The 11,450-nt window shown below is 40.5% G+C and overlaps 1 protein-coding gene across 3 annotated transcripts in view; it reads right to left on the bottom strand.

Moving 5' to 3' along the window:
- Positions 1-4,120: 4,120 nt before the first annotated feature.
- Positions 4,121-11,450, bottom strand: part of ccdc186 (coiled-coil domain-containing protein 186) — a 29,645-nt gene continuing 22,315 nt past the window's right edge. For 2 of the 3 annotated variants that reach the window (XM_023276998.3, XM_023276999.3), the window contains exons 15-16: positions 10,772-10,991; positions 4,121-7,112 (exon numbers count right to left, since the gene is read on the bottom strand). In XM_023276998.3, coding sequence (XP_023132766.2) covers positions 7,029-7,112; positions 10,772-10,991 — 304 coding nt within the window. In that variant the 3' untranslated portion in view covers positions 4,121-7,028. Of the gene's footprint in view, positions 7,113-10,771; positions 10,992-11,450 lie in introns of those variants that run through there. The other variant, XR_004847903.2, reaches the window with a different exon arrangement.

Raw genomic sequence — 11,450 nt, 5'->3', positions numbered from 1 at the left:
CTGCTGTTTGGGGTTTTGTAGCTCCTAAAATCTACTTTGACTTTCTTTCTGAGTCGTTCGTTGGAGTGCCAGCTCTACGTTTCTTGACCTTTTACTAAATCCTACTCTGGAATCCCAATAAGCCGATGATTCAGCGTCTGATGGTCCAGGGTCCTTCTGGATATCTTTCAGTTTAGTTTTCCGGATAAGTATGTGTGCAAACAGAAATCGCTATTAAAGGAATATTTGGACTTAACTCACTTAGAGTTGGAATAGAAGATGCTTCTCCCAAGTCTGACTCTTTAATAAGAAGCTACAGTCAGAGGATGGTTAGCTTAGGGTTATGTGGAGCTCATTGACTGCTGCTGGCACCAGCTTACTATTCAACAGACTAAATGGTATCAATCTTCTTGTCTAACTCTCAGCAAGTAAAGGAAAAAAGTGCATTTTATGACATGTTAAACTATTCTAAGTCGAAAACCTTAAAACTCAAAGGTTGACTATTGACTATAACAAACATCTCTTTCTAAATTCTCATCAAAGTCCTGGGTCTTTAAAGAAATGTGTTATTCCAGCAGTTGGCCAAGACAGTAAGCTCCTATTGCCAGATCTGCAGCAATCTTACCACCATCGCCGTGCATGCAAACCTTTCTAAAAAGAGATGTTTGGTCTTTGTGCTGCCTTTAATCCTCCTGAAAGCCCCATCAGTGCTGTCTGGATGGATGGACCATCACAATAACATCCCTGTTTATGAGCTGGACTGTGCACACCCATGATGAGTGGCTTCACAGAGCGTTCAAAGCCTTCTGAGAGGCCAGCCTAAACCTGAAAGGCTGAAAGCGCCCTTTTGCAAGACCACCGACTGACTTCAAGGTTTTTACCCCCTCACAGTAAATGCCACAGTGTCTCATCAGTAAAACATCGCAGTGGTGCATCGGACCCTGGAGTCGTCCTCCTCCATTGTTCATCGGAGCTTCTGCTGACCAACTTAGATTCCTGCTCCCTGAGAGGTTCTTAACAAGGAGGTGGAGCAAAAATGGTGAAAGGAGTCTTTTACCAACACAATGGCGTAAAAATCCTTCATGCAACGTCCTACTTAAGGAAAGAACTACACTACAAAATGAACTTAAATACTCGGATGGATGGATAATCCAAGGTATTCAGTAGCTCACACATTCCATTCAGGAAAAATAAGGAAACTAATGGTCAAAAGAATGTGCAAATAGTGCTAGTTGAAGAAATAAAGTGCTAAAATTTCTGACATTTACAGTAAAGGTGCAAATTGTTAATATATATATAAAAATAGGTGCAAAATCACTGGCATTTACAGTAAAAATGAATATAAAAAAGTCTAAGTAAATAGAAAAAACAACTAATAATAAGCATAAACATAAAGGGAGTTGCTTGGTCCTGGTGGCTTGTAGTTGTTTTTTTTTTTTTTTTTTTTTTTTTTAAACAATATCACAAAAAGAAGACATCCTTTTGCAGAAATATGGCATCTGTGACCAAATATTCTATTATTAGATTGTTTGAAACTTGGTAACCCGAGCATTGTCATTGCTTGAGTAATATTTTACTGTTGTAGCTGGAAAAGTAGAGCTAAAAGTGAAGGTTCTGGCCCCTACAAAGGGTCACAAGATAAATCTGTGGGGGCTGTGAGAGTAATGAAAGTGGACAGAGGAATAGATAAAGTTCTGCTATGCAAATCTTATTTGTGGATTTTTTTCTTTCATGTTTCCTTCTGCAGTGAAACACTGTATAAATGCTTATTTAGCCCTCAAACTGTTAATCAGATGAGAAGCCTAGATGATAAAACACTTCAGTGGACCCACAAACACCTGAAAGACATGTTAAAAAGACCAAATGCAACTTTTTTTTGCAGACAGTCGCAAGGCAAACATTTAGGGACCCACTGGTTTGTTCTTCAGTAACACATTTTGTGATTTTATTAATGTCTCAATGGATCTTAGCTGTGTGGAAAAAGAAACAACATTTCCATCTGAAATGTAAAGAATCTGAAGTATCAAGTACCTTTAAATGGAAATACTGAAGGGAAAAAACAAGTAAACGTTCACTAAACGGCAGCACTTCAAATGCATTTAGTCACCTTCAACCACTGCTGCTGAGCAATGAAACCCAACTCCAGCCTGTTTAAAAGCCTTCATCACAATCAAGGCTCCGGCGCCACCTTTCTTGCTGACTCTTTGCAGTCAGCACTGACCCAAGGCTCTGACTCTGCCCCCAGCAAAAAAAGACAGACAATATCCGGCCGCACACACTGCAAGCATGTTACATTTTTGTGTTTTCAACCCGACACAACACAACCTTCACTGACGGACTGTACTTGGACATTGGAGCCAACAAAAACTTGCAGCTCTGCACCTTTTTGTCAACCACAAATACAGATGAACAACATTTTAGGGTTTGATAATGTGCTGCAGCTCCGTTGGAGAAATATAATTGTCTCAATTTCCATCTTAGAGGCTGCAGGGAAGCGTCTGAAGAGGCAGAGAGTGGCACACAATCAAAGCAACACTGAGAGGTTCCACACGAGAGGGCAGGTTTTCTCTAATGGGATAGACCAGATGGATACATGAATATTCCCAATTAAAAGGTCTATTTTTGAGCACAGAATTACATAACAGTGAAGTTAAAAGACAATAAGTGGAATGTAATGGAGCCCCATTCATATTCAGATGGTATTTATCTTAATGTTGCTGCTGCTGTTACTGTGCTTGGATTATTGTAAACTATATTAGGCTAAAAAAAAACAACTGACAAGGACAGGACAAGCTTATTATCTGCACACCTTGAGAGCTACTATCATGGTTGCAGCTTTCCCCTAAAGGACACAAGCAATGCTTTATGAATTCAAGGGTGGTCATCTAAGCTGATAGGAGAATCCGCTATCTGCAGGCTAAAAATAGCCTGTCAGTAACCAGTGGCCTGAATTGGATGTTTGAACCTGCCGCATGTTGCTGCGCCTGCAGAGAAAATGGGAACTTTCACCCATACGTGACGAGAATGTCTCAAGAGGCTAATGTCTTATTTCCCTGCTAAATGATGAATCCTTCTGATGACAGATGCAATCAGTTGGTCTGTGGGCGTCGTTTCAGTGTGTGAACATGTGCACACGTGGGTAAGAGTGATGTAAAATCACACGCATGATGCTTGTGAGCAGACAGAAAGGGTGACTAAGGGTATTGTTCAACAGAAGAGCTGATTTTGATGGAAAACAAAAGACACGGTGACTGCCTCGGTCCCTGCTAGACCAGGGGTCCGATAAGCTCACAGTTTTTTCCAGATTCTTTTCATTTTAAGACCTGTAGTTTTTCAACCCCAGCTGACTCAAATGGCATCACTTGAAGCGGTTTATCAGATTTTGCACAGTGCCCTCTGGAGACACAAAAGCTGTAAACAGGCTTTGATGAATGAAAGCGATGTCCTTCAATGCGGTTTAAGTCTTTTTGTGTAAAAACAACAAATGTTATGGTTTTCAAAAGTTACAGGTTTTAATTTTTGTTCATTGGACCTGTAAATTTAAACTCAGTTTTTGTATTTTTATTGATAGTTTTTGTGTAGAAAAAAAAGTCATTGAAGACAATAGAAAAATTCCAAACATTTTTTACTTTTTTTTTTTTTTAAATGTGGCTGCCATTTTCAATAAATGCTCATTTTTCCACTATTTTTTAGATTTATTATTAATTCATGTGAAGGTAACTGTTAGCTGCAGCTGCACTGTGAAGCTTTTACATTTGTTTTTGAATGAACATTTTAGTTTGTGTATTTCCTGAATCCTTCATACAACTTGGTCCTACAAGAACGCTGCTGTCAGTTACAGCAAAATGAATGAATGAGTGGTTGTAGAGGACGGGTGACCCCGGAGCGTTTGGACTTTGGGAGCTGCTCTGGGTTTTAAATCATTTGAAAAGCTGCTTGGTTTGACAGACAGTGTCGCAGCGATGTTATGACCTCCAGCACTGCTGACACTGCTGCTTTTGGAGTGGGCCTTAAAGCTGCAACCAACACCAGTGAATGTGTGAGACGTTATGTGTGCAACATGAATTACACTAAATTCCAGTGTACCTGAAAAACAACCAAAAAAAAACCATGAAGTAAAACAGCTGCAGAACATTCAAGATGAAGTTAAGACTCATCTCCTTTTATTCCTCCGAAACACCATATGTACACACATCATCCGGAATCAATATTTTTTTTTAAAAAACATCTCATCATAATTTTACAGAATGGCGTATCTACAAATGTATATTATAATCACAGTTTGAATATTCCACACAACAGGGCAAAGGGAATCATTGCACAGCAGGAAAACAACAGACAACTAACTTCTCATTTCGTTTTACAGATCGGCACTCGCACAAACTGAAACACCATTTCTTCATATTCATAGAGAAACATGAGGTTCAATTCATTTGTCCACACAAAGCTACGGCATGGCTACGTTTCAAGGCTGCGGAAACGCGTAAAATCTCGGATCAGCAATCGTCTCTCTTGGGTGACCGAATCAGAAGAAACGTATTAACGTGCCTCAGATAATTATGAGGACGTAATCAGAAAATCCCATGCGAGGCTATTGCATAGGTTGTGTTTTACTTCTGCACCTGAAACAAACTGCAAAACAACAAAACGCTTCTTCAGCAGCAAAGCACCTGATTTTTGCCTTATAGATGAAATCATTTTGGCATTATCTACAGGCTTTACAGAAAAACAAAGCTTGCTGCAATGTGAGACAATGCTATAAAGATGCTACCTTGCTGAATCTGTGGAGTTTAAAAGGTTAACAACACCAAGGAGAATCTAGAGGTAATCTCCAGGTTCGCTGCCTGTACATTTACATACTGATCCCACGTCACAAAGAAAAATCAGTTTGAATGAAATTAAAGCAGAGTTACTTCAAACGCAAGAGCATTCGGTGCAGGGAGGCTTTCAGGACTCTGTGACCTCGATCCTGGAAACTTTCATCTTTATTCACATAGTGGTCCATTTCAACACAGCCTCGGGGTGTACGGGGAGGGGATCGGCCTGTAGCCATTCATGACCCGTCAAAGCCTGTTTCTGACTGCGAGAAGAAGGGAAAAAAAAGATGGACGCTTACCTTTTGTGACAGCAATCAGATCAAATCAAGTGAAAGGAGACGTGGGCATTGCGGAAATGGAGCCGGTTCCTTCTCTCCCTATCCCTCATCCTGAAGTGTGTGTGTGTGAGTGTGTGTGTGTGTGTGTGTGTACGCTTGTGGGATAAACAGGTGTCAGTGAGAGACAAAAGCATTACTGTGTATAGCTGACAGTTACTGAGCTGCACGTAGTGAGTGTGAGTGTGTGTGTGTGTGTGTGTGTCTGACAGACTCTGGTCTAAATGCAAATTGTGTTTACCCCTCTGGATGGTACAAACTGTGGTCAATCTAGTGGACAAAAAAAAAGAAAAAGAATAAAAGAAGACAAACCCATAAGCCCCGACAGCTGAAGCATGTAGACAAGGTGTAAACATGAAAGCTCGATAGGTTAAAAAGGCACACATGCAGCCATGCACACAGTTTTAAATGCTCAACCACCGGCACAGTTGCATGTTGCACAGACACTATACTGGCACACAAACGCATTCGGATCAAAGAAAGAGCGAATAAAAACATAAAGGAACAACATTGCACTTTGTCCCTGGACATATTTCTGTAGGTTCCATTGGCTTTCCTGAGCTACAGCTACAGATCCGCTGTTCTCCCTTTGATTTTTCTACACTTGACTTCCATTTTTAATGGACTCAGTCATACTAGAAAAAAAAAAAAAGAAAATAAAGAGGAGTGTGACATGAATGCCTTCAAATATTAGTCCTTTCCCCACTAAACCACTTGGATATGCTGCAAAAACTTTGAGAAATGCCAACGATGCAAATAAACCACTTTAAAGGAAGCATGATCATCTTCAAACGCTTGTGTCTGATTAAGATAAGTTGTTGGAAGTTGGCACTAATGAAGTGGCCACAATAAAGTAAGGAAAAGACAAAAATATTTGAGGTACTCATTATTTTAAATTAAAAGAAAAAAATCGAAGAGAAAGCTTTCTCCTGTGAAACACGTAACACTAAAAACAAAAAAGGATCAGGTACTAAAATAGAAACTCTCTATTAAGTCAACTTAGAAAAAAAAAAATCACATTCAGAACGGCCAAACTAAAGACCAGCTCTATATTTCAACCTTCGCGTGATTTTATATTTGTCATAGATTTTTTTTTGATGTTCCACAGCTGTAGTGGGATGTTTCCACAGTGCCGCTGGCTCCAAAGAACACTGCAAAGATTGTAGTCTGCTTCTGTAAGTCTAGCACCGGTGTCGCACAGATGGGTGCTGATGTGAGGCACCAGCTCGGACTAGTGCTGTGCAGAGCAAAAGCAGGATGAAAAAATGCACAGGTGGCACGCAAGGTGCCTGCAAGCCAAGGCTGATCTGTTCTTCACTTTTGCTTGCAATATGGGAGTCGAGCAGAAGAAGCAGTCTTTTCAAAAAGTACATTTGGCGTATTGGCAGATGGAGACAAATGGAGAGAGCATGCTGGCAATGATCATCGCAGCGTACGTACGCTACGGTGGACAGAGCTGCAAGGAGGCTAATGCACCAGAAGACAGTCCTTTTTTTTAATAGGATGAAATCACTGGCAACTCAGAATTAGTCATTTTTCAACTATTTTCCAGGTAGAATTTGCTATACATTCATAACGATGGCATCCTCAGTCAATTACTGTACAAGGCAATCAGAGCTTTAAGCTCGAAGCCACTGGCCCGAAGAGTTCTCTTGGCAAGGCTCTGGGGGGACGGACGTGATCCAGAGGAAGATTTGTTGTATCAGAGGCGAAAACGGAGGCGGACGGAATAGCGACAAGTTCAAGTAAGTTCAGACATCTTCTCCAAACGGACAGAATCAGAGATCAAGGGCCTGAGATCCTGCTGGCACTTCCAACATTCAATTTTGCTCCTTCACGTGTTGCAAGAACGAGTGTGTGTCAGATGGAGATTCATCAAGTTCTTTCTCTTCCCTGATCACTTTCTCCTCACTCCGTCCTCGGGATCTCTCTGCTGCTTTATGAGCCTTTCAATCTCAGCGCCCAGTGTCTGCAGATTCTCCTGAGAAACACAACAAGCAACATTTAACCCCCTGAATTCTGAGCATCCTGTCACATGTTTAACTGTGGGTTCATTTTTACTGCAATGTTAAGTCAGAATTATAGTTATAATGCCATAAATAATTAAAAAAAGACAAAACATAAGTTGAATTTCTTTGATCATTTCCTTTTTAAAAGTTGAAAAAAACCTGGAATTAACATGTAAAACACTTTCCCAAGCAATCCCAAATGGCACCATACTAGAAAAAGTGGTTGCTCTACATACTATAGATAATTTACTAATGTTTTAATGTGATTATATACTTGTCTCCTATCAGTTTTGGGTAAACACTGCCTGCAGTTAAGGCGAAAAGTCCTTGAATTTGTCACTGATAGCTTCTCAGTTGCACGGAGGAGCAGAATTTCTTTCTTTCTGTACTGGATCCAGTTACTGCAAAAGATGTATTTTGGGTGACTTTTAAAATGATACATGTAGAATAAAGCGACTTTGATGAACTATTACGATCTTAAGCTTTGATTTGGTTAGGTTTTCTGACGCACAATTTGTTCAAAAAGTTGGAAATCAGGTTTTTGTTTCTCTTTTTAAAAGTTCTGACAAATGGTGCCAAGAAACAAGGGCCTGTAGTGCTGTTTATCATTCATCAACCGAGCATTAAAGAGTAAAAACACACAGAAACAAAATGATTCCAAGTACTGATAAAGTTCGACTCTGCCTCAACTATTTTCTTGATGTTTTCTGTGCAGTATGGTTGAACATAGCAGATAACTTTGTAATTCCCTCTGCAGAAACCCCCTGCTGCCACATATTCTTATTCAGCATGAAAAACAGCCCTAACAGAGCCAAAGATTGAAAAAGTTATATTTACCATCGCAGTAAATTTGAAGCCTTGATTTGCCTTTTGCCAGAATATTTTTGTTTTACTGTCATTTTATTGTGCCCATGGTGAGTGTTTTTATATCATTACTTCCTGCTTACTGCCAATCATCTTTCATCTGCAGAAAGAAAACTCTCTGCCAGTAAATACTCCCACATTTTAACACAATTTATTGTCCCATTCAGTTTTTTTCTTTCAACACGGGCAACTTTTCATATAAATTTGACAGTACAGAAAGACAATAGGAAGTTGATGGGTTGCAAAATATGAAAATATTTATCAAAGCGTGTGCCCACATAAACAAAAGGGCAAACAGAGCAAAAAGACAAAAATCAAAGAGGCTGTAACAATACATGTCAGCAGTTTGGGAACATGTTGTAAGACTTCGATTATGTGGGTGTCTTGCAGGCTTAAAGAAATTCTTTCTTCCTCTGGTTTTTTTACACTGTGTCACCCTGCCCCTGTTTGGAAGGAGTGTTTCGCCCACTGTATTTGACATGGATTTAAGATACATTTGACATTCTCTAATATGTAAAATGGTGAAAAGTAGGGCAGCTGTTTTGCAGCACGTGTGTCGCACAATGACTGTAGAAAAAGCCTCCGTGGTGAATTGGTTGTAATCAGCATTGATTGTAGCCACAGCAGGCAGCATTATATAAAAATAACTATCACTGTTAGCCACCTCAGCACCAATTTAGCAGCTAAAGGGAGATATTTCCCTCAGGAGTTGGTGCAGAGCAAATGAGAGAGTGAATACTGGACTTACATTCACCAGGTGGCTAACAGACTCCAAGTCGATGCCAATGTTGCTTTGTGTTTATAATCTTTAGGACTGCTGGTTCCATCCATTACATAAAACTGAGACATGCTTTATATTCAACTGACATACAGTGACAACATAGACTATTTATATATATATATATATATAAAAATCCCACACACACATATGAGGGACATCATGGGACAAATGGACCTCTGTTCTAAACGTATCCACACTCCAGCTGGGTGGTTAATGTAAACTTTTAACCAGATTAATGCGGGAAATGTCTGTGCATTTTTCATTGAGTGGAAACAAACTCGTCATAACCGGCTGCCGCCATCCAGGCGCCACCTTTTCTTATGGGTCTGACGTACCAGCTGGTCAAACCACGTCTCGACTGTGGCTGGTGTTGCAAACTGAAGAGCTGAGACGCGGAACGGATTTATTCATTTAATACCAGCGCATCGGGAAATTGGTTCAATCGAAATCTTAATTCAATTAAACTCATCAAAAGGCCCTCAGGTGCAGATGCTGGACACAGCTCATATACATACAGATTAAATGAAGATGGACACCGAACGTAGAATTGAATCCACTATTTCTGATGAACTAGTAAGGAGGAAAACATGTCTCAGTTGCAGAAGTGAACGAATTAGAGCGTTTTCAACATGCCAGGTCAGGCTGACATGCTGACGAGGACACTGTCAGCTTGTCAAATCGCATGCAGACAATGTCACACATGCTACAGCTGACTTTGAAGACTTGAAAGATATGACCTAAATATCAGAAAACCTGAACTGATAAAGGCAGAGGGTGGTCTGACACCCACCTATACCCAGATTAAACTGTCCTTTTTATCCACACTTACAATCTCATCATGTCAGCGCACTATTTCAACTGCTGTTTATGTGTAACTGTTAATATTGTCACTTCGGATTATCTCATTTGAACTGAATAAGAGAGAAGTAATGAAACACAGCGGTTTGTTGCAGTTGATGTATAAAGCTGAAAGAATTTGTTTTAGAGACTGAAAACATGTTATTGAAAATGTATCTGAAATAAAAAACCCAGTGACATTAAATGTGTCTGATCCCTGGTTAACAGCACATACAGTATTTTCATGTGGAAGTTTAATAGTAAGTACTTCAGCATGGTAATCTGTAAAATGAATTTGAAGCTTTGCTCTCTGGCATGAATGGATTTGAGAGAGAGATTAGCAGCTGCTACTGCACAAAGGTAGGTTGGCTGTGACACCTGAGCCAGGTCTCTTTGGAGGACTGAGGAACTAAAAGAGGTTCACCATCAGTATTCTGCATGTATAGGTCACAGTCTATAGTAGCGTGCTATATAGTATCTGCTCCAGTGAAAGGATCCTGCAGTTTCCGCAGCTTGTGTAGGTGTGAGGGCTGAATGGGACTGAGTTTAAATGATCGTTTCAAACGTATACATTTAAATCTTATACCTGCTTAAAAAAACAGAACATCCCTCTATAAACAGAGACATGATGTATGCAATAAGAGCAAATTTGCTGACTTGAGGAATTCTGCAATGAGTTAAAGGTACTGTTGTGTTTCAAATTCATGGATGTCTGTGTAGATTATACAGGTCACGCTAATCCTAAGAGCTTCAGGAAAAAGCAAGGTGACATGTCCTTAAGAACCAAAAAGATCAGTTTTAGTTGCTTTTAACTGAAGGTCTTTTAATTTAAATTCATGTTGGGTTTTTTTGTGAATCCATTTCTATATTTAGATCTGACTGAATGTGTTTGTGATGGCAGCGTCTGCACACTTTAAGAACTCAGTCACATCAGGCAGCGTGGCTCCAAAGGTGGAGCATGACACTGACACAGCCAATTAATTATCCACTCAGGTCATGTAAGCCTCAGCAATCACACAGTCACGGCAAATTAAAAGCCCGTGAAGGAAACTGCTCACATCATCAGTGTTTCCGATGAATTTAAATGAGTTTTTCTGCATTTATAGTTGAATGCGTCAGTGGCATGATGCCTGCTGGGAGAGAAGTTACCTTCAGAGTGATGTTTTTCAGCAGCGTGTCCTCCAACACGGCCTGCAGCTTCCGGTTGATCTCCAGCGACAGGTCCAGGGTCAGCCCGCTGTCCGCCGGGTGGGAGGTGTAAAGTGAAGCCATGATGCCTCCCCGCCGGCTGAGGTGGGCCTTGTTAATGTCTGACGCCTCTGATGAGAGGGCCCCTGACTCCTCTCTCAGCACATAGCTCTGGATAATTCTGTCGGGAGAAAGGGGAGGAGATGAGTCAAACTGTGCGCTTCAAAAGGAGTGAAAACGAAGTGAATGCGCGGCATTGGCTGGAGACTGTCGAGCAAAGAAAATTGAGAAAGTGAGATTTCATAGTTAGGGACCACGGAGAGCTCCTACAGAGCAACAGACCATTTGCAGCAGCAAAAGCAGCAGACGTTACAAGAACAGTAATTCCAGTGGGATGTCTTATTTGACTTGTGTACATGGGATACATTCAGTCATAGTTGGGAAGACGATTATTATTGTGCCAGTCAGAGAAGGAAAGGCAAAGGCTTTAAAATGGGCTGCCAGAATTCAATTAATCAACTGCATGCCTGTGCGTGTGTGAGAAAGTGAGATAAATCATGCTCATAATACATTTTCATCTCCAAAAGAATACAGTGTTGAGGTTAAGCTATGTTTGTGTCAGAGCGAGGGAGAGAAGAAA

The sequence above is a fragment of the Amphiprion ocellaris genome, chromosome 18, assembly GCF_022539595.1.
Source record: "Amphiprion ocellaris isolate individual 3 ecotype Okinawa chromosome 18, ASM2253959v1, whole genome shotgun sequence".
Taxonomy (NCBI): domain Eukaryota; kingdom Metazoa; phylum Chordata; class Actinopteri; family Pomacentridae; genus Amphiprion; species Amphiprion ocellaris.
The sequence above is the reverse complement of the archived record's forward strand: the minus strand, read 5'-3'. Positions and strand labels throughout refer to the sequence as shown.